The sequence below is a fragment of the Larus michahellis genome, chromosome 22, assembly GCF_964199755.1.
Source record: "Larus michahellis chromosome 22, bLarMic1.1, whole genome shotgun sequence".
In the NCBI taxonomy this organism is placed as follows: Eukaryota; Metazoa; Chordata; class Aves; order Charadriiformes; family Laridae; genus Larus; species Larus michahellis.
The window spans coordinates 5381677-5407964 of NC_133917.1; the positions used below are offsets into that span (position 1 = coordinate 5381677).

The window sequence follows — 26288 nt, forward strand, 5'->3', positions numbered from 1 at the left end:
TTCTTCTCTTGGGCCCTTCAGCCCTTTGGGTTGTCTCTCTTGTGGATGCCCGTGCCCAAGCTGAATATCTACTCGTCAGAGGAGGGAGCAGCCGCCCTGCAGAGCGCTGCTGGGAAGTCGTAGCTTTCCCCAGCCATTCACAAAGCGCGTGGAGGCACCAGGGTATGGAGCAGGCGTTCACAGATGCATCTTCCAAGTGCACACTTGTGCTTGCCCTTTCACACGCGGAGGCCGGGCAGTCAAGTGAGTTTGACCAGAAGGTCCCCAGAGGGTAATTTGCAGACGCCTGTCATCTCTTTTTGCCTTTCAGCTATGCTTTTTTTTTTCTTCTCTCTTTTCCTCTCTGTTCTTCTAACATTTCCATTACACATGCTGGAACGAAGCTAAAATAACTGTTCTGGGAGTGTTTCAGCTACTGTGTGTTACAACAAGCAGCAGTTTTTAAGAGAAGGGAGCTTCTGTGACTCAGCTACCAACTGTCTGTCCTAAAGAACTCTGTAAAAACGTTATGGGTAGCAATTAGCAATCAGTTCCCTCCACACGTTGCAAATTCAAGCCCCTGAGTGCAAGCACCATTCATTTCATTAGGGCTAAGGCTTTAATCTGGGCTGTGCTAGAATTAATGAGGACTGTCCTCTCCCACTGAAACATAAGCCCCAGGTCATCCCTCATCTGTTTGACTTGTCCGGCAGGACTGGGTGCAGAAGGTGACGTACGTGGTGACCAGAGCCTTGCTGTGGCGCGAGGGCGGCTGTACGTGGGTCATGTATCCAGAGATGCGAACTTTTGCCAGGGTGGTTTTTTGTACCTTGCGTGAAAAGGGATGCCCTAGGAGAACAAACGTTCCGGCCCCAGCCCTTCCCATGCTAAATGAAGGGCTTTGTAATCTCGGTGTTATGACCCAGGTGTTGATGCAATGGATGGCATCCGTCTGACGTGCCTCTTGGCTATGTACGTTACAGCCTCTCTGGTTAGAGAGTGTGTTTGGCCAGCAGAGGGGAAGACCATGAGGAAGACATAGCCAAGCCTGCAGGTCTTTGGGAAGGAGATTTCCTGAGGGATGCAGAGAGGGACACGCAGAGTTGAGAGCATCCTAGAAAATTATGGGAAACTGCTGGTCTCAAAGGACAATCTAAACAGTCTGTCGTTCAGGGACTGCTAGTTCCCCTCTGTTTCCCCATCTCCTCGAGTATCTTCCTCAGAGTGCTTCTCTACCTAGAACTTACTGAAAACATGGGGCGAGGGTGGGGGCTTTTTCTAATCACATCTATCTGTACAGCTCATCTGCCAGCAATGAGATCTGTCACCCTGTAGCTTTCAGCCACCTGATGCTCTGCTTTCACTTCTCAATTAATTTCTCCCGATTAGTCAGAACCACATCTGAAATTGCTATACCTCCTCTGGTTTTTCCTCCACCTTCTCAAAACAAGATCTTGTCTCCGATGTATTCTAGGAATGTGAGGAAACGTTGGATCTGGAAGACTTGCACTTTCCAATGGATATCCCATTGCATGTTTTTTATAGCTATTGGGTGAGCAACATCTCGTTCAACATAGTGCATGAATACCGATGGACCAGATCCTCCACCTGCTTGTAGTCAAAGGAGAGGGAACATCAGCATCGCGACCCAAGATGAACACCTAAACCAGCGTGGCCAGTGCTCTGAACAGGAGGAGAGTGTTTTCAACCCGCTCGGGCAGATGCTGCACTGCTGGCACCTGCACTTAGGTGAGGCAGCTCACGGTAAGCGGGGTTTTGAGATGGACTGATAGACTTGAACAAGTCGGGTGGTTGCTCTGACTCCCCTGGTAATTAGTTCCCTATTGTTGTAAGTTTATGCAGGTACATCACACGCTTGGCGCTGCCCTCTGCACTCCCTGGGAGCCGGGCTGTCGGGTGTTGTATGGGCTGGAAGCTGCAGAGTAGATGAATCTGAGACCTTTTCCCCTGTGCCCCGCTCCTGCCTTGGCGTGCCCCGTGTTTCGCTTCCAGGGGTTTGACTTGCACGGTGGGGAGAACATGGAAATCGTGGCAAACCTCCCGTCGGTGCTGCACCGTGCCCGTGTGTTTTGGAGAGATTCAAGAAACGTGAATGCGGAGCAGAAATCTGCGCCTTTAACTGGGCAGGGCCCTAGGAAAAGTGCTTGTTATCTGCATTTGCATTTGCTGTTCCATGTCTTTAATTAAAAGGTCCACACAATAGAATAAATTACATATGCATTTTTATTAGACAAACACCAGAAAGTGAAGAGAGACAAACAGTCATGGGACACATTTTATATACAAAATCCGGCCAAAAAATGCTGAGCTGTAACAAGCAAGTTGCAAATTTAAACCAGCTGGACTCGTGTTCAATGGCAGAGCCCTACACAATGCGTGCTGGACAACACAGCTGAGAGAGAGCTCCTAAAATATGAGGCTCCTGTGCAACGAGACATTGGGTTTAGGTGGCCCTCATTCTGTTGACCCCAACTATGCTTTAATAAAGGACCAGTGTTTTCTGGCGAGTGAAGGTGTCTGAAAGGAGACTTTTAGCTTCTGTAACTTCTTCTGGTGGAGGAGGTCGAGACGAACTTCACGCTGGAGCTGCTGCCGCCTCCGAGGGTGGTGGTGCTCACCCCGGGACCGCTGCCACAGCTGAAGCTGTTCCCCATATTGCAGATCCCCCCTCCCATGCTGAGGTTGCTTCCTCCTCCGTATCCCGTTCCCACAGTCGTTCTGGTCACGGCTGCAAGAAAGAGAAGGAAAAGCTCTCAGTTTCTCTGGGCATTGGCTTCTTGGTGCAGAGACGCATTTGTGCTCAAATCAGGTCATTGCAGTTTAGAGTTTAGAGACTTACAGATATTCACTGGGACGCCGTCTCCAGCCAGCCTGTTAGGGGACAGAACACAGCAAGGTAAGAAGAGAAGAGATGTGTCGATAGTGGGGGGGGAAATAGGGTACGTTTCCTAGAGACCTTTGGGGAGAGAAATAAAAACTTGGTGTAATTCGGGGATGCTTCCCACAATGTTATTTCCATTAGACAGGAGAACCTTCCCTCCCTCTGCCCCCTAATGCCCTGCGTAGCATTTCCAAAGTGCTGAGCATCTCCATTGCTCTGCTCCTCCCACGCCAGGATGAGAAGGTTGTGTTTCCCACCCACCTGCACTCCTCGCCCTCCAGCAGCTTCCTGTAGGTCGCGATCTCGATGTCCAGGGCCAGCTTGACGTTCATCAGCTCCTGGTACTCGCGCAGCTGCCGGGCCAGGTCAGCCTTGGCTTGTTGCAGAGCATCCTCCAGCTCGGCCAGTTTGGCTTTGGCATCTTTGAGGGCCAGCTCCCCACGTTCCTCAGCGTCCGCTATGGCCGCTTTCAGATTTGCGCACTATGGAAGAGAAACCCCCAGTCAGACTCCCCGTACTGGACCCAGACTTGTTCTTTGTATACCCTGAAATCACAAGGTCTTATTCCAGTTCCATCAGATTCACCAGTTTTAGTGACGGTTCTTGTTTTGAGAGAAAAAGGGTCAAACTGAGCAGAGCTTGCCTAAGTTGCCTCTGATGTTTTCCTTCCTCTCCCTTGCAAGTCAGGGGGTAAATTGGTTAAAAATATTGGGTTTGCCGCTTTTTACCTGTTTCTTCACGCTGTCGATTTCAGAGCGCAGGCGCTGGACGTGGCGGTTGAGCTCGGAGATCTCCTGCTTGGTGTTACGGAGGTCGTCGCCGTGCCTGCCGGCCGTGGCCTGCAGCTCTTCGTACTGTCACAGAGAGAGGAACAAGCAGTTAAGGTCAAGTCCACCGTTTTTGGAGTAACGAGGGTGCCTGAAAGCGTGAGTCCTCCCTGGAGCCCAGAGTGGCTGCTGCGCAAGATGGAATGTTTGGGAAGGCTTTCTTGGCAGAGTCAGACTTTATCTGTTCAAGACAAGATATGAAGATAACAACACGGAAACCCCCAGTTTCTTCACCTTGGTCTGGTACCAGGACTCTGCTTCAGCCCGGCTTCTGTTGGCGATGTCCTCGTACTGCGCCTTGACCTCGGAGATGATGCTGTCCAGGTCCAGGTTTCGGTTGTTGTCCATGGTGAGAACGACGGAGGTGTCGGAGATCTGGGTCTGCATCTGAGAGAGCTCCTGCAAAGTGCGCAGCGGATTAGGTGAGCTCATCCACCCGGGAGATGCCTTTTCATCCTCTCGGATGAGCGTGCAGACCTGGGAGAGGCTGCAGATTGTTATCTAAACAGCTAAGACGGTTGGTATAACGCTAAAGAGGAGAAGGATTTAGCATCTCCCGGGGGAAGAAATTACAGGCTTTCTGAGGAAAGGAGGGAGAGAAGAGGGTTGAAGTCTCTTGGGAGGTGGTTGTACTCACGGCTTCGTAGAGGGCTCTCAGGAAATTAATTTCTTCAGTCAGCGCATCTACCTTGGCTTGTAGTTCCACCTTGTTCATATAGGAAGCGTCTACATCCTGGAGGATGAGAGATTTATGTAATGTGCTTTAAGCTCTTACTAGCGAGTCAGGAGCACGTGTATCTCTGCGATAACAGTCCAGGGAAGAGACCATAAAAAAAGCTTTTGGAATATGAATGGGTGGATTTGTGAATGAATAGGAGACTAGAGCCCTCCAGATAATCACCAGGTGGTATTCTGTAATTTGCCCTCACCTTCTTGAGTGTCACAAATTCATTCTCTGCAACTGTGCGCCTGTTGATTTCATCTTCATACCTAATGGAGGGAGGCAGAAGGAGCATTTGTTTAGGCAAGTAACAGACGGGGGTGATTTTAGTTTGCTGGAATGAACTTCCTTAAGAGCATTTTGCATACAATGTTCTTTTCTCCTACAGAGCACCTGAATAAGAGACCACGAGCATGTTCCTAGGCTAAACTAGTTAAAACAAGTACATCAAAAAAAATGTTAAAGAATCTATTCTTTTTTTCCTATTTCTGGCCATTAGTCATACTCCTTCTGCCTGTCTTAAGCAAATTAAGCGTGCTGTCCTGAAACTCTCAGACCTACTGTGTAATTTTTTTTCTTCTCTCAGTAGGTAATTTAGTTAATAAGTCTTTGATCATATTCTAAATTATTCCCTAAATGTTTGTGTATTTGGACCTGTTAACTCTGTTACCGTTTACCTCGAGAGAATGTCACAACCTTCACCGTCGGGAATTCCTGCATCCCGGACTCTCCTGGATCCCCCCGATGGCTTATGGATGGTGCATGCGGGAATTACCTTACCCAGGTAAGCAGACCGCTCGCTCTGCTTCTACTTACTTCTTCTTGAAATCCTCCACCATGTACTGCGTGTTGACGAGCTCTCCTTCCAGCCTGCCCTTGTCACTCAGCAAGCTGTTCAGCTGCATCCGCAGGTTGTTGATGTAAGTCTCAAAAAGCGGCTCCAAGTTGTTCCGAACTGTTTTCATCCCCTGCTCCTGGAGCAGGCTCCACTTGGTTTCCAGCACTTTGTTTTGTTGCTCAAGGAATCGGACCTGCAAGCAGAAATATCCTGAAGATGTTTGGAAAGAACAGAGATTCTGGAGAGCTTTGCTTGCAAATGGGGGGGTCTCGGTCCTAGCTGAGGTGGCGAGGTACTCTTTCCAGCTGGTTTTCATAGCCAAATTCTCATCTGGTAGAAGAAGGAATTTGCTGTTTGGCTGCAGGGACCCTGCTTATTATCGCAAACAAACTCTGGAGTGATCACTGATTTTTTTGCACCATGCTTCCCCTTCATTACGTTGCTAAATCAAGACAAGTGCATGCATTTTGGGTGAAGAGAGCATACAAAAATCGGATCAGAGCGAAACGGGGTTTGCGCTCTTACTAAGAAAACAATAGTAAAGGGCTATTTCTCCTTCAGTATGGCTCCCCCCCACCCCCAGAATCTCCAAAATAGTGTAGCATTTTCCTTGAAACCAAAGAGGAGCGGCTCAGCCATAACTGGAATCAAGCAGATGCTCCTGCACATCTAATACAGTTAACAAGGAAATGAAGTGGGCAGACAGCGTCAGATGAGATTTTGCTATTTGGAACTAACAGTCCAAACACGCCGGTGCTCTTACAGTGATAACTCTAAATGCCTTTGAGGAAACTCAAGCAAGGAAAAGCTTACTTCTCCCTAGTGCCAATTCATGTGGTTCCTTTCTTGGTCATTTTAGATGGGTTGCTTGCATCCCACTTTCGCCATCTAAAAAATTGTTATCAAGGCTGCTATAATGCTCAGTGAAGAGACCCCAACATCTCGAGAAGGATGGGTTTGTCTTCTAGAGCTTTCTTTCTCCACTGCCTAGGAGATGTCAAGCAGCAAACGAAGACCTCGAGTACTGGATGATTAATTCATAGCAACCACTACGTAGCAGGTACCGTTCCCTGGAGTTTCTGGGGACTGGGCATCTTCCAGTCTCACTCCTCACTTCTGTTCCTTCTTGATCAGCTTACACGCTTATAAAGCAGCTAAGAAGAGAGTCCCCATCAAAAAAAATCAGGACAAGATATTTAGGGAAGCTCATGTCTCACCTTGTCAATGAAGGAGGCAAATTTGTTGTTGAGGGTTTTGATTTGTTCCTTCTCCTCCTTCCGGATCCTTTGGATGCTGGGGTCAATCTCCAGGTTAAGAGGTTTCAAAAGGCTCTGGTTGACGGAGACTTCATGGATGCCCCCAGCAGGGAATCCAGGACCACCCATGCCACCACCAAATGCACCGTATCCATAGCCAAGGTTAGCTGGCATGCCAAAGCCACCACCGTACACGCTACCAGCGCCACCACCAAAACCTGCAGATCCATAGAAGCTACCACCCCTTCCAGCCACAGAGATCCTCTTGCATCCACCAACATTGTAGAGGCTTTTGCTTCCAAAGCCACCACCGACCCTAGCAAAGCCGCTGCCGGCATTGCAGCTTCCCACCCGGGTGACGGAGCGTGAGCTGAAGCTGGTGCGGCAGGTGTTTGGGATGATGGCCGAAGCAGCGCTGAAGCCACTTCTTCCCCTCTGAATCCTCACGGTGGACTGGCGAGACATTGCTGGCTTTTGGGTTGGGATGGATGCTACAGCAAGAATAAAGGAGCAAAGGTGCTGGCCTGGAGCAAGGAGTAGGAGGGAAAGCAGAAGGATGAACCTGTGCTCTCCACGGGCTCAGGAGAGCCCTTTTATGCATTTATGAGACTGGGATGGGTTTGATGAGGTGGATCATCTTTCTGATTAATTAGGCTTGGCATGTCCAACAGCATTCTGGAGAGTGAACTCACTCCGCGCACACGCCCTTCTGAAATAATATAGCCAGGTTCTGAGCTGGTATTGTTTGGGAATAACTGTCGCCTTCTGCCGCCTTTGTAGACAGCCAGACTTTGGCCATATCAAAGCGTTTGAAGGTTGCGATGAGTCACGTTGGGCACGGGGAGGAAAACACCATTCAAAACTCCTGTCACTCAACACCTCTCTCATTTGAAAACTTCATCCCTCGGGATTGCTTTCACCCCTTGTCTGTTCACAAGCAGGGTTTTGAGGAGTTTTTTGAGGAGTCCCTTGTGTTTCAGGGCAGGGATCTGTGTTGGGCAGAGCCGTGTTTTCCAGCAATCCCTGCGGTGAATTGTTCTCTCCGGGGCTTTTGTGGTTTGTGCTGCGTGGGGATACACGCGTTCGTAGTGTACTCTGTGCCACCACAGTGTATCTGCAGAAATAGTTTTGCTTCCATCCCTATACAGGCTCAGATCTCTTCTGAAAATTCTGCTTCCGCAGATTAATTCTTCTTTCTGCCACTAAAAAAAAATAATACAGGAATGAGAAGGAAATGTTTTGACGAGGTCCTTTGTTCCTGTGTGGATTTTGACAGCTGCTGTTGAGCTCTGTCACAAAAGTTGTGCTCGTACCTCAGCTTGGAAGATCGGGAGAACTTTGGTATTTCAGCGGGATGGAAACAAACAAACGGAGGAAAAACAAAAGACAAAAAAGAGGAGGAAAGATTGTGGGAATGGGAGCTGCTTTGAATCCGCTGGCTCTATGGAAATGGAGTGCTCCGGGGCTGTTCCCAGCTCACACTTTATAAACACGACGTAGTTTCCCGACGATTTAATCGGCTCTTTCAGCACTGCACATCTGAAAGTGGGATCCTGCCTGCCTGAATCCCCCAGGAAAGGGCTCTGCAGGATTCCCTCTGCCCAGATCCACGGCAGTCTGGACAGAGTGAGACATCCTGGATCTTCCTCAGCCGCAGGTGCCGCCGCAGCCCTTTGCTTTGCTTGTAGCATCGCAGGCACTTTGAGTAACAAGCCAAATAGAAAAAAAGTGAAAAAAAAATTCATTTTGAGGGATGGCAAGTGTTTCTGGCCCTTGCTGCCTGTTGGGTTGTTCCGGAAAAGATGATTCATACGTGATTTATTTATACAAGAGAGTGAACTTGCAAACGCATCCCCCCAAAGAGCTTCCTCTCGGGTTTTCTGCGAGTCCGAGCAGCTGCCGGCCACGGTAATAACGGAACATACAGTAACACCGAGGAACCGCCGCGTTCAGTCTGCCCCTGTCTTTCCAGGCAGCTGTGTAAAGGGAAGCCCCAGAAACACCCTGTGTCCCCGTGGGTTCCGCTGCTGCTTTCTTTCAGATAGATTCCATTTGCAATGGAGTTTTTAAATGAAAGGGGAAATAAATAGCAATTGTTAGTTTATTTTGGTGTCTGTTACAAGACAGAGCTTTTATTGGAAGGAAGGGCTTAACCCTGCAATTTTGGCCCAGCGGGGCTGTCTCATGGCTCTGACTCTCCGCACGTTCGCACCCATGGGAACTGGAGGTAAATGGATCGCGACCAACGGGTCCGCATCCGAAAGGCGATGGATTCTTGATCAGCCTTAAGGTTTTGCCCACCAACTGACAGATGTCATGACTCAAATGCATGAGATTGATTTCCCCCCCCACACACACATAGCCTGCTTGACTCCTAGAGACGCAAGTCCCAGAGAGCAAGAAAGGCAGGTGGACGTTGCCGGCCTTCCTAAATGCCTGTGGCTCCTTTGGGAATTGCTCTCCCGGGTGCCATCCATCTCACACAACCCAGTCTGGAAGTTTTTCTGTATTCTTGTGTCACCAGCGGAGGTGACCACCAAATGGCAGACTCTCCCATGCCGAGGGAGGTGGACGGAGAGGCCCCTGGAGACGACTTTCCACCTTCCCCAAGACGAGGTGGGCAGAGAGGAGGCTGACTCAGGGTGTGCAGAGTTGGCCAGGCTGAAACCCACCCTTGGTTACTAACAGCGTGTTGCGTCAGTACTTTCCTTTTTCCCCTCAGGCTCCTTTTACATATGAAACTTGTCTTTTTTGGCTAAAGAGTACGCCAACTGCGTTGGAGTCCATTGTTAATAATAGTAATAATACAGCTCCTCCAACCAAGTAAAAAGAAATTAATTTCTTTCCATTTCACATTTGCACTAGGGTGGAGGTGATGCGGTTGTCACTCATCTGGAAGGAATTTGAGAGGTAATTACAAAAGGCAGAGCTGTGAGCACAAGGAGCTGTAGCTACAGGTTTGGGGTATGGGGTGATGGCAAGGGGGGCCCCCACCCTGCTCTGTTGATGAAACACAGGGTTTCCAGGTAGCTCCTGGGGGAGTGTCTCCCGTGCACCCTGGAGCTCCAGGCGTGTAATGAATTTGCTGCTCTGATGCAGATAGCTCGCTCCGATACGGACTTTTCCTCCTCCACCAGGGGATAATGCACTGGCTCAAGCCTCTCTGTAGTTTTTCCTCCTGATCAAACAAAGGGAGCTGTGTTTGGGCAGGTCCCGCCGGGTGAGAGTCCCCCTGACGTGGTGGAGGCCGTCTGCGAGGCTGAGCCGGCTCCGAAGCCTTTTTCTTCCCTTCCCCTCCTGGTTTCGTCCTCCCGGGCTGAGCAGAGGGGCAGGCAGCAGCGGGTGCAAGTCCCAGACCAAGAGGCAGGAGATTCCTTCGCACCCCCTGTAAACCCGGGAGAAAGTTCTGGCTGGGTTTGGTTCTGGCATCGTGCTGATATCAAGGTAATAACTCCCCTTTGAGAGCGGGAAAGTGAGTTCTGACTCTATCGGGGCAATAAAGGCAACTCCAGCCCCTTCAGTGAGAAATCTGAACCATTTTCTGTGTAGCCAGGGAACAGGGGATACCTCCAGCGGCTTTTCCTCACCTCCTCTCCATCCCTCGGCACCGCTGCTCCTCCCCAGCATCCCCCTTGGAAGCCTTTGTCTGGTGATGGATGCCCTTTTGTCAGATTTTTAGGAGTGCCTCGGTGTGTTTTGTTTGCAAAAACACATGTATTTGTAAAATAGGAGCATGCCTTACTGACTTGGGTTGGTTCACCTGTGCTACCTAATCTCAGTTTAATTATCAGTAAAGTCAAGGCTGTAATTTAGGTTAATTGCTTAAATTAAAGCCTTTGGGTTAAACTTGGGCTGCTAACCTAAATTCAAACCCTGCTCATTTTGACCGTAATTTACTATTTCATCCCAAGTTAATGAAGTCCTGCTGGTCACCCTGGGCCTTTTCCACGGGGGACCACGCAATTCACAGCATCCCAGTGCTGCGGGGTCCTCCGAGAGGGAGGCGAGTGTCCCTGAATCTCATTTCCCGAGGGGATGAATTGGGACGGACTCCTCAGCAGCTTTCCCATAGGTGTTGCCCCGCGCTGGGTGTTGCAGTCCTTTGAGCCTGTTCCCAGCAGTATCTGGAGGCCAGTCAGCTGTAACTGCTGCCTGGCTTTGAAGTGTAGGTGTGACCTGCTTTCTCCAGATAATTGTTTTCTGGGCCAGCAGAGAGACACTGATGCAGCCCAGGGTTTTGGAATAACTTTGCCTTCGTTATTGCTGCTGTTGGATACAGAGCAGGGAGGTCTCGTTTCCCCCCGTGGCTTCTTGTGTCTCGAAAGAGCCTCTGACCTTAGGTGGGTGTTACCTGATAGTTTCTTTATCCTACTCTGCGTGCAGCGCTGCTGCTTAGGTGCTGGTACCCGAAGAAACCTAAATATCCCAAATTTTCTTGTAGTGCTTTCTGAGCCTACCTTTAATCCCTGAGTAGGGCTGCTGGGGCTGTCACCTCCACCGAGCTCCACGAGGAAAGCGAGAAAGCAACACTGGAGGTTATCGCAGCAGTGCCGCAGCATCTCCTCCTTTCTCATGGCCCCAGGGTGCGTCCTTTCTCCCGATAAGGAAAACCAAGCCCTGTAAGCCGTGTCACTGGAAAATCCCATTATTTTGGATCAGCTCTGTGCCCGCATGAGCCGTGTCCCCCAGCTCCGTCTGGCATCGGGCACTGCTCCTGGTTCCAGTCTCCTTGCAAAGAGCTTGTGTGAAGTTTGGTTTCTGCCTATTAAAACAAGCTGGATCCACACCGCCGTTCTCAGAGATGGTAAGGTAAACAAGGATTATTCACGTGACCTGGGAAGTGTATCCAGCAGCGGGGCGCCAGTTTTATGGGGTCTCATGTTTGTTTACCCTGCGGTGTGGTGTCGCACCGCTCGTGAGCCCGGAGGTCCCCACCGCCATCCCACGGTGCTTGGCATCAGCCACAGCCGGACTCCGGCCCCCGGCCGCTCTGGGCAGCGGGATAGTCCTGCCCTGTTCAAATCCCAGCGCTCAGACGGAACACGCCTGGCAGAGGGCAGCTGGGAATATTGTTCTGCTGCTGGTTTGTGCTGCGTCCTGTATTACCTTCCCCGCAGCCATTTCGTGTCTTATTTCATTTGCAGGCTACGTAAACCATTTGCAAATTAAAACATAATAATTTTCTTTGATGAAAATTCTGCTTTTGAGTCAAAAAGCTGCAAAGTTTAATTTGGGAAGTGTTAAGGGGAGATGTCGCAGTATTCCAGAGACGGGATCATTCCCATAGGAAACGTTGAAATGAAATGTTGGTTTTAAAAGAAATGTTTCACCTAATATTTAAGTTGTCAGCTAAAATTACTTGTCAAGTTTGACTTGAATGTGTGAGTTTTCCAGGTCTACAGATCAGAAGAAGGTAACCAGAAGGTGACTCTTTGCATCTGCCGTCTGAGAAGTGGTGCCAGGGCGGGCTCTTAAAGCACTCCCCATGGAAACAGAAAAGGGAGCGATGGCTGCTCGGTGCTTTTTTTGCCTCGTTAACATCCTCACCCTCAGACGGCCGGAGAAGGACCCGACGGCAGCCTTGGCACCGGGCTGACGGAGGCTCAGAGATGCCCAGGTACCACGGGGATGGGGACGGGCTTGGCAGCGCGGCTTCGTGGAGGGTCCGGCGTTGGTGGTGTCCCGCGTGTTGATGCAGCTGATGGCACAGCAACATGTGGTGTTAAAAAAAAACGAAACAAAGCAAACTTATATGTGACATTTTCAATCATTTAAAACAAAACACAACAAACAAACACAAGAAAATAGAGTGTAGCAATAATGTCCCAGTTGTGGTGCCCTGCCTGTTCCAAATGCCTCTGCTTTGCTGTCTTCACTCTGGTTTCTTAAAACGGTCTGAGAAGCATGGTCAGATGCTTGAAAACTTAAAATGAATGAAGCCCAACCCGTTCACCCTTCACAAAACCTCCTCTGGTGCGAACGGGCTGCCCCGACTGTCCAAAGCCATGCCTTCCTTGCCCCTTCCCATAGAATCATAGAATTGTCTAGGCTGGAAGGGATCTTCTCAGGTCATTGAGTCCAAGCATGATCATGGAGTCCAACCATATGTGCTGGAGGGGCTGCTGGTGCGTGTGAGCCCCAGCCCAGCCCCACCGTAGGACCATCAGGGCTTCCAGCCCTCGCAGGGCGGCACCGAGCCTTTCTCTTGCTCTGGGTCCCCACCTGCTGGAGACACCATGCTGGGTTGGCCGGTGCTTGCACACCTCTGCGCAGCGGGATGGATGCGTAGGGTCCCGTTGACTCAGGAGCTCGGAGGGGTTTCCCTGCGGCAAGCTGTCCCTCGTGCCGTGCATGAGCTGCTTTTGCCTTGCAGATGTGGCTGGTGCCCCCTCTCCTCTTGCTCCCTGGGCTCCTGCCCAGGTGCGCCCCCAGTTGGAGTCGCAGGGCGTGAGGAGTGCGTTGGTGGACACCAACCCAGTCCTTTTTGGGACCAGTATCCCCAGTGGGCTGCAGGCCCTTCCTCATCTGCTCCCCTCCTGGCCTGGCCCCATTCTTCACCCTTGGGTCATGCTCCAGCTCCTGCCTCTGGGGCTGGGTTCCCGCCTTGCTCCGTGCTTCCCAATGGATGCTGCCGGGATCGACGCCTGGCCCTGCGGCCTCAGAGGGTGCAAGAGCCGGGGGACGCCCGTGGATCCTCAGGAGGGAACCTGGGGACAGTGCAGGAGCCTGGCTGAAACCCTCTGCCCATGGAGGGCTGTGAAACTGCCCCGGTGGGGCTGGATGGGAACTGGGAGGCCGGGTGCCGCTGGCGCCTCGGGAGACCTCAGGTTCGTTCAAAATGAAGCTGAGGTCCCGAAACAGCCGTTCCGGGGGAGCATCTGGGATATTTAGTGAGATATTTGCGTGTGCCAGGGAAACCTCGATGTGCAAACACTGTCTGGGCAGATACTGGCCGCTTCGCCCTGTGTCCCCCCTCTCTTTGCCCCCTCCAGTTGCTCTTTCTGCGCAGGGCCATGTTGGGCTGCTCCGTTCCCCTCCCTGTTTGAGGCCGTTCTCGCTGTGTCCTTGCCGCGGTGCTGAGGCTGGAGCTGGGCTCCTCTGCCGTAAGATTTCCTCCTGTTTGCACTGTTCAACTAATAGCCGGGCCGAGCCCTGCTCCGCGTGTGCTAATTCCTGAATCCCAGCTAACCCTTCGGGAATCACCTTCCTTTCCCCCCTCTCCTGCCCATTCTCGCTCCTGCCATGGGCGGAAAGGGCAGCTTTGCAGTCAGCCACCGCAGTGGGATTCATCCAGCTTTTGGCTCTGCCCTGAGGCAGCTTTTCCTCCCCGTGCCTCAGTTCTCCATCCGTCCCACCCTTCTTTCCACCCTCCCCGGCCCGTCCCAGAGCCCGAGTCTTAAAACTGAGGGTTTTTTCCTCAAGGCGATGGTCCTTTTTCATGAACTGCCTGCAGAGAGTCCCCGCTGCGGCTGGGGCACGGCACCCGTCCGTACCCAGATCAGCGGAGAAAAAAGGCCAAAAAGTAGCAGATTTTTAAAAATGACAAATGCTCTTTATTGGACCATACAGTAGGGTAGGTCTGAGAGTGAAGAGGCGGTAGCCATGAGGACAAGGGGTTAGAAATCAGTGTGGCAATTCATGTACACAGAAAGCAATAACCTTTCCCACAGGTGCCTGAGGAAACAGAAGGGGCTGGGAAAAAAATCTTTAGTTGCAGACAAAACATTTGGAGGTTGTAACGCGTGGCAGAGGCTTTTAGAGCATCCTGGAGGTGAGGACCCAGGGCTGTGGTTTCACAAGGCTGTCACCCCCGGTTTAGGAAGAGCGAAAGGACCACACGTGGCCGAGCGCGGCCGTCCCCGGTCAGCAAAATGCTTCCACTTCGCTTTAGGTGTGAAACTCCAGGGGAGAACAAGGACCGTGCTGAAAGGGCCACCAGTGGGTCCAAACGGCTCTCCAAAGCCCTGTCGATGACCTGTTACAACCTATCCTTTAGCCAAAGGTGCTCCGGATTCTTGCGGTGGGGTCCTGGTCTCCCCCCACTGCCCCAAAGGTGGAGGATGAAGGACGGAGGAAGGAGATGCTCTAGCGCAGCTATTTACACCGTTGATTTCATAGGGCAGCACTTGCTTTCAGAAGGCAGGAAACACGCCGTTGTCCACTCATCCTTATCTGATGGTCTTTTTGCTAGTGGTCGTCTTGGAAACGATCCTCACGCTGCCTCCCGTGCTGGAGCCGACCCCTCGGCTGCTCCCGGAGCTGAAGGTGCTGCCTCCGCTGTAGCTGAGCCCCCCGCCGAACCCTCCGCTCCCGCCGAACCCTCCGCTCCCTCCTCCGAAGCCGCCGCCGCTGCTGCTCATGGTGTAGCCGCCGCCGCCGCCACCGCCCATGCCGAGACCTCCGCCCATGCCGAGACCTCCGCCCATGCCCAGGCAGCTGCCGCCGCCGTAGCCCATCCCGCTGGAGCTGCTGACCACGGCTGCGGGGAGACACAACGCCCGCCTGCTGTAGGGTCCTGCCCGAGGTGGGGGGACCAGCACCACCGGGGTGGAAGGTGGGTGGGGAGATACTTACAGACGCTCACAGCTCCGACGCCCTCTCCGGCAAGCCTGTTGGGAAAGGGGAATGTCAGCAATAATGTCAAAGCACAGACAAGATACATTAGCCGCTGGGACCATCTAATGAGGCTTTCGTGGCCTTCAGTAGGGATTATCCTCAGGTGTGGGGTATGTCACCATCACAGGTGAAAAGTGGTATTGCTCATTTATCTTAGTGCATCGGGTTCCAAGAGCTGGAGAAACTCATCTTCTCCTAGAAAGCTCACAATTCACAGTATCCCTCTCACTGCCCTTGTTTTACATCTTGGTGCTCTTTTGCATCTTCACCAACTTGGTGCTCCAGCCCGTTGAGGGGAGCTGTCTCTTTGAGCCCAAGGAGATGCACCCTGCTCTGAAGAGCAGCACCCAACAGGGCCATGTGCTTGCCCCCACCTGCTCTCCTCGCCCTCCAGCAGCTTCCTGTAGGTCGCGATCTCGATGTCCAGGGCCAGCTTGACGTTCATCAGCTCCTGGTACTCGCGCAGCTGCCGGGCCAGGTCGGCCTTGGCCTTCTGCAGAGCATCCTCCAGCTCGGCCAGTTTGGCCTTCGCATCCTTGAGGGCCATCTCTCCACGCTCCTCTGCCTCGGCGATGGCTGCTTGGAGGTTGGCACACTAAAAGCAAGGGAAGCGGGTAGTTGTTTAACTTGGGCTACCCCAAACTGCTCTCCTGAGCATTGCTATGGTATTGCTATGGTGGTGGGTCCCAGCATGGCACTGAGAGCTCATCGTGGGCCAATGGGAAGGTGCCATAGGGTGGGCAACTGGGGAGCTGCAACCATAATCCTGTCCCCCAAGAAAAGGAGAGACACCTACATCTCTTTGCTTTGCTACCCACCTTTGTTGGGGCAGCTTAGTAGCCCACAACTTGCCTCCCCAGCAAGAAAGCAGCTATGACAGCACATCCTTGCACTGAGGGACCTTCTCTGGTGCGCAGAGACAGAGGTGGCCATGTCCTCTTCAATGCAGGGGCGAAAGCCTGGCCTTCCAGCCCTGCTCAAGTGCCAGGAGCTGGCTCTTCGTGCTGTGCCTGGCCACCATCACCTCCCGCCTGCCCTCCACCACGCAGGAGCATCCCCTCCTACCTGTTTCTTCACACTCTCGATCTCGTTCCGCAGCCTCTGGACCATCCGGTTGATCTCCGAAATTTCTATCTTGGTGTTACGCAGGTCATCACCATGCCGCCCAGCGGAGACCTGGAGTTCCTCATACTGATGTGCAGAAAGGAGAGCACTGGTTAGGCACCGTGGGGCTCAGGGAAGGGCCAGGGGACTTCAGGGCACAAAGTGCAGGTCTGGATGCAGGTTAAGGGGCGAGGGACAACATTCCTCTGAGCAACCTGCCCGTGGAATAACAGCGTTTGCCCTTAACTATCAATATATGCTAAGGTGTCGGCTATTGCATTGACAGAGCACCTACGGGTTGTCACCTACCATTAAGAACCTGGAAGGGAAAGAGGAGCGCTCTGTGTTTAAGGCCAGGTCTGCTAGTGACTCTCTGAGCCCAGGGTCAAGGCGTTTAAGCATCTTGTTCCTTGGTTTCACCGCAAGGAATATAAGGCTGGTCAAGTGTAGTGGTCCACAAGCACACAGTGGGGATCTGTACGCAAAGAGCCTATTGCAACATGCGCAGGAAGATAAATTCATCCCTGGTGTAACGCTGTGATCCTTCCTCCGATAGTCCTGCCTCCCGTCAGCTAGTGGGATGCCCCATGAATCACCGAAATCAGTCTGTCATTCTGGTTACGCACCTTGTTTTGGTACCAAGCCTCAGCCTCTGCCCGGCTCCGGTTGGCGATATCCTCGTACTGCGCTTTGACCTCTGCGATGATGCTGTTGAGGTCCAAGTTACGGTTGTTGTCCATGGACAGGACCACGGAGGTGTCGGATACCTGCTGCTGCATCTGGGACAATTCCTGCAGAAGATGCAAAGTTAATGGTCTGGTGTCTGGGGCAGAAACCATGTGGAGGGGAGGTGGCTTGGGAGCCCTCTCTGCCAAGGCATTTACTTGCTTTTTCCCCTGCTCTGTTTCTACATCTCTTCCCTTTTCTACCTTCTGCCTGCATTATGGTATCAAAAAGGCAGTGACCACCTTCTCTTTTACCGCTGTATGGCACTGAGCGTGGTGGCTGGAGCTCCGGGGCCTGGAGAGCTGTATTGCAGGGAGCTGTGGAGGACGCTATCGCGGGGACGGCTGACGGCTTACCGCTTCGTAGAGAGCTCTCAGGAAGTTGATTTCATCTGCCAGCGCATCTGCTTTGGCCTGCAGTTCGACCTTGTTCATATAAGCGCCATCCACATCCTAAAGAAAAGAAAACCAAAGACTTGTGATGAAACCACAAACCAAAAGGGGCTTCAGGACACCAGCAGGACCATCTCTCTGCTTCCAGGTCTGTTGTTCTTTAAGCTTTTTTTTATATTGCTATGATCAAGGGTTTGGGTTTGGTTTTTTTCAGTGTAATGTTGGACATTTTCTGTGAGCCATTTTCTGTGAGTTCTTGGGCAGAAGGCAAAGCTCTGACTCCCAGGATATGACCCGAGACAGAGTTGAACCGAGCCACCGGAGGCCAGACGATTTGCAACTGCAGCCAGCGGAGGTATCTGCAGGAGGGCAGCTCCATTGGATGGAGAAGGTTATGCCCATTGGTGGCCTCAGGAGGACCCAGCCCATGCTCACTCCTAGACGGGCCAAGATCGTGGCCTGACCCAGCTGTGAGGTTGGAGGACCCCAGCTCCCGTCAGCTTTGCTTGAACTCGGTGCACGCCAAGTTGATTTTATCGCCCGTCCCATAACTCCCAGTTCCCTCACCTTCTTGAGCACCACAAACTCGTTCTCTGCACCCGTGCGCCGGTTGATCTCATCTTCATATCTGTTAGGATAAACGAGTGAGAGGGTTTCGGTGGAAATGAAGAACAAAGCCAGCATGGGTAGCAGAGATGGGACCACTCCAGCCCCAAATCGTCAGTGGTGGGTCACAGGTACGTTCCTTACTCCCACATCTTTGCAGTCCAGAGCAGATGCAGAGCAAGTGATTACTGACCCTGAAGCTGCGAGACCCCGTGGAGTCCCAGCTGAAATTAATGGACTTTAGTCACTGCCCTGAAAGTCCAGCTCATACATAAACGTGTGTGGGATCAGAGCCCCTTTCGGTAGGACGCAGGAGCAAGAATTCTTGGTGACCTTTGCCCAAAGCAAAGTCCTGCAAAAGGCTTTCAGTGAAGCTGCGTTGCAATGCCTACAAATGTATAATAATGTAACAATTTGATATAATAACGCTAATGGCTCTGAATAACCCGCTGCAGCATTTAATTAAAAAAAAAAGTCTGTGATTCTTTAGCCGTGGTTGTGCAAGAGCAGATCATTACACCTCAGACTATGTTTCTGTGGAACTTTTTATGGCTCTGAGCAACATCTGCTCATCAGATAACACGGGCAGGGCTTAGCTAGAAAGAAGACAAAACATGTAGGCTCTTGAGGTAAAGACCTGGATTTTGAAGGCAGGTTCGTGCCAGTTCGATATTGGCAGAGACGTCCCCGCAGAGCGGACACGGGAAGAAGTGGAAATTAGCCAGTGGACTGGGAACCAACACTGAACCAGCTCTGAACTTGGAAAACAAAAGGTGTTTTCTTTCCCAGGCAGTAGGTCCAAAATCCAGACAATATCATTTGTCATTTTTGGCCTGATCAGTATTTCTAAAAGCCTATAATACATATCGAGACCTGAAACGCACCCAAGTGCAACGTACCAGAAGCTTTGTCAGTCCATCCTGTCAGCTCTAAGGGCCGTCTGCCCATGTCCCCCCCCAGAAAGGACCCAAACTCTCTCTTCACATGCTTAACTATCTAATATAAACATATTTCAGGCCTCCAGGGTGTTTTTCTCAAATTTGCGTTGGTCCAGACCTGGCTGAATAAGGGAGAGATGGTTCTCGCCAGACCGCAGCCAACTACAAATGAACGGCCTCGCCTGAAAAAACCACCGAAATGTCCTTTATAGTCAGCAGACGCCGACTGGCGGGTCCTTAAAATGTTTCCTCCCACCTCCGCTGGACACCTTATCTCAGGCTGGGGCTAATTCCCTCCCCAGGGAAGGCGTTTTCTTTGACGACGGTCAGAGAGAAGAGCTGAGCATCTTTCACGTGCCCAGCGCCGGGCAGGTCCCCTGGGGCACTCCGGGAAGGCTGGGATCCCCTTTGCCAAAAGGGAGATGGGGGACCTGGGGAGCTGGCAGTTTATGGCTGTGTTGCGTTCCCTTTTTGCACGTCCGTCGTACTCATCAGTTACGCATTTTTCTGTCTCCAGGTGTATTATTTTGGGAGACTCAAGGGATCAGACCGTCACCTCCGTTACACCGGAGCAGCTTCCCACGGGCACGTGAATTCTGTGCTGACCCTGCACGTAAGAACTCTGACATAACTAGAGGTAACTCTGAGACTAAATTTTGCTTCTATACACTCGTTTTGCAAACTGGAAGAGGAACCCAGTGCAAACGCCAGCTGCGTAGCAGCCAGCATGACCCCCCTGCCCTGATTTTCCCGTCTGTTAATCACCTACGCTACAGCGCGCGGTTTCTTACTTGTTCTTAAAGTCTTCCACCATGTCCTGCATGTTCCTCAGTTCAGAGTCCAGCCGTCCCCTCTCTCCCATCAGACTGTCCAGCTGTCTCCTGAGGTTGTTGATGTAGGCTTCGAAGAGGGGCTCGAGGGACTTTCTGGTGACCGTGTGCCCTTGCTCTTGCAGGAGGCTCCACTTGGTCTCCAGCACTTTGTTCTGCTGCTCCAAAAAGCGCACCTGGGGAAGGAACACAAACCGGCGCGTGCTGAAGCCCATGTGAACGATGCACACAGAAAACCGAGCTGCCAGGAAAAGGAGGGATCGCTTGACACAGAAAGAAAAGGTCAAGAGATGCTGGGAAGGTGGGGGGGAAATTATTAGCATCTTCCTAATTTAGGGAACCGGATTCTCGAAAGTATCAAAAGCAGCTGAGATGTTTAGTGAGATTTTTCAAGCACCATTAAGCAGGCCGAACACCTTTATTTGCGACTTTAGGTGTTTCTCCCCCCGCACTAGGTGCTCAGCCCACCTTACTGGTTTAAACTGGTGTTATCCCATTGAGTTGTGTAGAGCTTTGCCATTTCACAACCAGTAGAAGATCCATCTGGCCCCCAGGATGTTTTTTACAGGGAGGAGGGGGATTTGCGTTTTCAATAAAATAAGGCACTGAGAAACTCGTCCTTGCAAAGAGGCAACACAAGACAGTTCTTAGTTTTCAGCCAAACCCGCGCTGTTTGTCAGCTGGGATTAGTTCAGGCAAGCCCCTAGATCCAAAGGAAGTTTCTTCCTGGTGTTCTTTCCCGAGGCAACAGCGAATATGCATGGCTTGATATCTAAGACCGAATTCTCACCTTGTCGATGAAGGAGGCAAATTTGTTGTTGAGGGTCTTGATCTGCTCCCGCTCCTGTGTTCGCACCTTCTGGATTTCCGGGTCGATGTCCAGCTTGAGGGGTGCCAGGAGGCTCTGGTTGACAGTCACTTCGTGGATGCCACCAGGTGGGCAAACAGGGAACCCAGGGCCACCTCGACCACCAAATCCGGGACCTCCCAGCCCAAATCCGCTGCCCAGCCCATAGCCGCCACCACCACCAGCTCCTCCTAAACCAAAACCAGCGCCTGCTCCACCACCATAGCCAAGACCAAAGCCAGCTCCTCCACCAAAGCCGTATCCACCACCGGCTCCACTCTGTAGACCTCCACCGACTGAGCTGTAGGAAATCCTTTTGCTTCCACCTAGGTTATAGAGACTTCTGCTGCCGAAGCCACCACCGGCTCTGAAGCCTCCTCCACCTCCGGCTCTTCCTCCTCCAACTCTGGAGACAGAGACGGAGCTAAAACTGCTTCTGGTACCACCGCCACCTCCTACGATAGCAGAGCCTGAGCTAAAGCCCCTCATGCCCCCTCCAGTAGATGATCTGAAAGAGATCCGGCTCATGGTGGCCTGTTCAATTGGAAACGCAAAGAGCAGGACAGGGGGGAAAAAAAGTAGGCTGGTGAGTAAAAGCTGCGCAGCAGGAAAAGAGCAGAGGGCAACGGAGACAGAAACCCCTGTGATGGGAGAGCTTGGGAGCCTCCTCTTTTATCTGCTTGGAAAACTTGGCACGGGAGTTCAGAACTTGACGTGCCTTGCAGCAACTTGCCTTGTCAAACACACCTAGGCTACGGCGAGGCGCTGAAAAATGCATTGTTTGCAGGCAAGAAAGTAACGGAGTGCGGGAGCTCCCCCCTCTTACCAAAGCCTGCCGCTCTGAGTCATGAAATTAGAATTGGATGGGACGATTGGCTGAGGGCTGTGCTCGGGAGCAGGACACGACACGACTCTCCCGGGACCCTGGGAGCTGCTTTTCCTTGGGCGAGCCAAGGACTCGCTCCCTTGAGTGAGGTTCCTTGCGCCGAAGCTTTTCCAAGGCGAGGTTCAAGGTTTAACACGCTGCACCGCAAACGGGGCGGCACAAACAGGGGCTTTTTTCCACGGCTGCCAGCTCTGGCGCCGGACACGCGTGTCGTGTTGTCGGCTTGGGGAAGCTGGGGCTGAAGGTGGTTTTATTTACCAGTTTTTATTTATCGTTTGATTTCTTTCAGAAAAGAGATCTAAAGGATCGTGGGCTTGCAGAGATGAGTTGCATGGAAGCTGTCTTGCGGTAGGATTTTCTGGGATCTTACCAAAAAAATTGTCTCCCTCCTTGTAGGGGAAACTGAGAAACTAGTTAGCACGGCTTTCAAAGACAGCAACCAAATCCCTTTTCCCAAATAACTTCAAATTACATTAAATAGTACTACGGGACTTATAAAATAGTTATTAAAAAGATGCTTGAAATGATTGCTCTTCTTTTGAATCTCCTTGTCAGGCCTGGGGTTCAAAAGGTCCCTGTGAAGGGGGATTTTTATCCCTTTTTTTTCCGCCCCCCTATGTTTAACCAGCAGTTTCCACGTCACTCCCGGCTCTCTGAGACGTTGTGTGAAGGGGAATTCACCCGCTTTTCTTCTAGCTCCCTCCCACCCGCTCCTTCATTCTGAGATGAGATCATTCCATTGGGAATTTTTTTCTGAAATAACCTTTTCCCCTTGATCTTGGGCCCTTGGGTGAACCCCAGCCCCGGAGCTTCCATCCCCGTGCTGAGGTTGGGTCGTGCTGTAGGACGATGTGAAGGCAGAAGAGCCGGGAACCTCTTCTCTTGTGTCCACGAGGAGCTGGACACGGGTTACAAGAGGCGATGTCCCCTCTCCCCCACCCAAACTGGGTCTGCAGACTGGATTCTGCATCCTTGTGCCGCAGGGGCTGCCCACCGTGGTCGTGCTCTATGTCAGGTAAAATAGCAGCGCAAGGCAGAGAGAGGAAACCCCGAGCAGCTCCGAAAGGTTCTCGAAATTGTCTACGTGAGCACTAAATACAGGAACTTAATCCAAATTGAGCGGCTTAAGGGTATCTGCTGCATCTCAGAGCTTGTTCCTGTTGACGCGTTTCCAACCGCTGTTTTCTCTGTCTGGGAACTTGAAAGAACCTGAGCTGAAGGGGTTTTTTGGTTTGTTCTGTATTGGTTTTGTTGGTTTGTTTTTTTTTTTTTTTCTCATTGCAATCAGAAGGAGCCAGCGCTCCCAACTGTCATCTCCTGTCACCGCTCATTGCCAATAGCGTGAGTCACCGGCGCCTTCGGGAAGCCGATCCTTGGATCTCCCGCCCGCTGGAAGGGAGAGGGCTGGGCGGTAGCAAGGGGGTGCTCTCGCCTCGGGAGTGGAGACGTGGGAACCTCCTGGGTGCTGGAAACGCCGAGTTTCGCAGGAAAAACTGCACCCACGCTCCAGCGTCCGGGAGCAAGATATGCCCATTTCACAGATGATGCGTAGTGGCAAGCAGCCTCGATCACAACACCGCTGGGGTCATGTTGATACTGAAAATAAATAAATTCTGTTTTGAGCCCAGCAGATGTATGGAGATCTGCTTTCCGAAGCCTGCAGGTGTGAATTGGCACACGAGGGCCGGGTCCTGGGGAGGGGGGGCCGGGCAGGGAGACTGGCTTGGGCTTCCAAAGAGCTCCGAAGAGCTATGCAAAGTCACACCTGGGAACCAGCGCACAGGCTGAGGACGGTTTAATTAAAGCAAAGCGAAGGGATTCACGTCGAAGGCGGTCATTACCTCCCCAGCTCTTCTAGGGAAGCCTGTTGCTGCAGACAAGGGTAATTAAGTGGAATATTACAAAGGATTTGGAAGAGTGAAACGAATGATGGTTTAGGTGCCAAAACAAGGAAGATTCGTGCAGAATCTCCCCGTCCCACACTTGGCTCCTGTCGCAGCTCAGGGCCGCGTTTGCCCCCTCGGAGGATGGGGGGATCCCCGCCGAGGGGCGGCAGTTTGGGATCTGGGTTTGCTGCGGGGGGGCCGGGGGCGCAGAGCGAAGGGCTGTGTGCGGGAGCTCGGCTCTTCGTGGCAGCCCCGCGGCCGGACTTTTATTCACTTTTTTTTTTTTTCTTTCAGCTCGGGCTGGAAGAAAGACACTCAAACTTTTAAGGTTAGTTAAGGTTAGTTAAGGTTAGGCTGTCGTTAGCTGCATTAATTCCTCACACCCGCGCTGCGTAACTCGGGGTTTGCACGGGCGAGTGCAGAAATGGAGGTGACTCAGAGTTTATTTTTCACCTTCACTCGTTTCTGGCCTCTCTGTCCGCAGCATCCTCTGCGACAGCAGGGGACGAGGGGTCTGCCCCCGGACTTCAGGCTTTCCGCCTGTGGCTCCTTCGACTTCCCGGCCGCGGGGAGGTGGGATGCTCCCGTCTCTCGGTGCCGTTGGGTTTCTGCACGGTTTTGCGGAGGCGTCTCCCGCCAGGCTGCGGGGCTGGCGTGTATTTACTTGCTCTCTCCCATTTTCTGCCCTGAGTTTTGTAAAGCCGGGATGTCGAGAGGTCAGGGAAGAGCGAACCGTCTGCCTCTTTGAAATGCAATAAGGTCTGAGTGTTTGTCTGGGGCTTTTTTCTGTCCGTCCCCCCCCCTTTTTTTTTTTTTTTAAGTTCTCCTTTTGCAATGACGGCTGACCAAAATCCCTGCCTCGGTGGGTGAGTTGCTCGGCTCCAGCTCACCGAAACCCGTCGTCCGTCTAGATCAGCCTGATAAAATCCTCCCCCACGTCTCCGCGTACGCTTGGGTTTGCAATAGCTTTTTAAGAAAGCAAAAATTAAATATTGGTGTTTTTGCCTGAACTAGCAGAGCTGTGCAACGCCCTCCCGTCCATGGAAGAAAGGCTTTTGGATTAAGCCCAATCGTATGTTCAGAAATGAGCGGTGGTTAATTTTTTTTTGGTCACTTTATGAATAAACCCCCACCCTCCTCCTCCTCCTCCTCTTTCCCCTGACTCTTGTTTGTTCTGGGACAACTGATTTCATTATAATTTTATATTCATATATAACATTTATATAAAATTATAATATTTCATTATAATTTTATCAGAATTTTGAAACGTTCCCCTCAAAGTGAAGCAAAAGCCCCGTCCCGCTCACTCTGCTGAAGGTTGGGGAGATTTGGTGCGACTGGTTCTGGTTTGGAACAAAAAGGTGTAGGAGCAAATAAATTACAATCCGGTTTTATTGGGCAGGTTCCAAAAAAGAGAGAGGAAGGAAAACAGTGTCATATCACTATCATTGGAGTATAAAAAGCTGCAATTTCCTTTTTTAGTGGTGCTTGCACAAAAATAAAAAGACGTGGTGGGAGGCGAGAGGGGTAAATCCCGTCAGAAGGGGGAAAGTAGATTTCGGGCACTTTGTGCCTTTGGGCTCCTGCTCCCTGTTGCCTCGTTCCCCACCAGCTGGACCGAAACACTTTTCAGTTGACCAAATGTCTGTCTTTTGGCAGAGAAACCCCCCACCTGGTGGAGAGGCTGGGCCCCCCCGGGAGCGGTGTGGACGTGGCCCTTTCAGGCAATTTTTTCAGTGTAATTTTGACTTTCGCCTCAACTGCTGCCGCCGCCAAGACGGCGGGCAAAGGCTTGGACTTTGGCCTGGGCTGTTGGATGATTTGGGCATTTTTTTAAGCCATTCCAACAAAACCTAGCATGAGACAGGAGAGCACCCCCATTTAACTGCCAACACCGGTCTTGCTTTTGAAGAACTCTCGGCCTTAGTTATTACTTAGAGTTAGAAAATCCTAGAATTTAGAAAACAAGCCCTTTTCCTTGTGCCGTGGATCAGTCACTGACGGCTCCTCTGACAAAATACACCCGCGAGATTGCGCGTGAGGTGCTGCTATGGGCAAACTTTCATTTAAGAAGAGAGAGGACAGGGATGGGAGAGCAGGTTGGGTTTCCTTTCAGATAAGCTCGTTGCAAGTTGCCTCCGCGTCCCCGTGGGTGGTACTTTTCAGATGGAGGGATCTCAGATTGCTTTCCTAACATTACTCTCAACCACTGGCCGGGCTCGTGTCCTGACTTCACCCAGCTGCGATGCTCAGCACGTCTGGAAGAAACATGTTTTTTGAGGGTCTGAATGGGGAAAAGAGGGATTTTCCATCGCACTCGAGTGACTCCTAACGGGCTCCATCCTCCCATAATAAGGGATATTTTACGAGGGGCCCCGTGCCTGCAAACCACCGCCTGGCATCTTTTCAGCAACCTCCCGGGGTATTTCTACACGGCAGAAAAATAACCCACATCTCTGCTAAAGGTGAGTTTCTTAACTTGAAGGGGTGAGTTTGGTTCGTCCCCGCAGTGACGACAAAGTGGGCTGAACGGCCGCCAAGTTCCCAGCCCATCCCTGGGCTCTTGCGGGCCAGAGCTGAGCTAAAACCCCAAGTTATTGCATCCTCCCCGCTAATTGGTCTGTGTCAGCTGACGGCTGTCAGCCGGCCACGGTTACAAACGAGCTGCTCGGCCTCATTGAAAGCAAACAAACAAACGAAAATATTCCCCATTCAGAAAATCAGTTAGGCCTGTGTTTTCTTTTTAATCCTGTTTCAGGTACTTTGAGAGATCTGGTTAACGCGTGCTCTGCTGCTTTTTCTTGAACGGTGATCCAACGGTTTAGGAGCTACAGTGCGAGGAGCCAGACAGAGGTGGGTGGAGGGGATGGCGGTGTGGGAGCGATACAGGAGCAAGGCAGGAGCAATGGTTTTGGGGAGGGTCTAGTGGTGGTT

At 51.7% G+C, this 26288-nt stretch overlaps 2 protein-coding genes and 1 long non-coding RNA gene across 4 annotated transcripts; 1 reads left to right on the forward strand and 2 right to left on the reverse strand.

Annotated features, from left to right (window-relative positions):
* Window positions 1-2531: 2531 nt before the first annotated feature.
* LOC141733962 (keratin, type II cytoskeletal 6A-like) lies at window positions 2532-6988 on the reverse strand. Its single transcript, XM_074565067.1, has 9 exons — window positions 6485-6988; window positions 5246-5460; window positions 4638-4698; window positions 4346-4441; window positions 3943-4107; window positions 3610-3735; window positions 3143-3363; window positions 2840-2871; window positions 2532-2728 (listed from the first exon to the last, which is right to left on the reverse strand). Exons 1-9 carry the CDS (start codon window positions 6986-6988, stop codon window positions 2532-2534), a joined length of 1617 nt encoding a protein of 538 aa, XP_074421168.1.
* Window positions 6989-10346: 3358 nt separating this feature from the next.
* Window positions 10347-21992, forward strand: LOC141733964 (uncharacterized). Of its 2 annotated transcripts, none has more exons than XR_012584418.1 (6): window positions 10347-12140; window positions 14715-15077; window positions 16289-18098; window positions 19423-19542; window positions 19861-20017; window positions 21758-21992. It is a non-coding gene; the product is annotated as an uncharacterized LOC141733964 (long non-coding RNA). The 2 variants fall into 2 exon arrangements; XR_012584419.1 differs by lacking the exon at window positions 21758-21992 and adding an exon at window positions 18984-19134 and having other exon boundaries at window positions 19861-20466.
* Window positions 14692-21110, reverse strand: LOC141733960 (keratin, type II cytoskeletal cochleal-like). The gene is made up of 9 exons (XM_074565064.1): window positions 20526-21110; window positions 19697-19911; window positions 17929-17989; window positions 17326-17421; window positions 16870-17034; window positions 16205-16330; window positions 15514-15734; window positions 15098-15132; window positions 14692-15002 (listed from the first exon to the last, which is right to left on the reverse strand). The coding sequence occupies exons 1-9, from the start codon at window positions 21108-21110 to the stop codon at window positions 14692-14694; spliced, it is 1815 nt and encodes a 604-aa protein (XP_074421165.1).
* Window positions 21993-26288: the final 4296 nt, after the last annotated feature.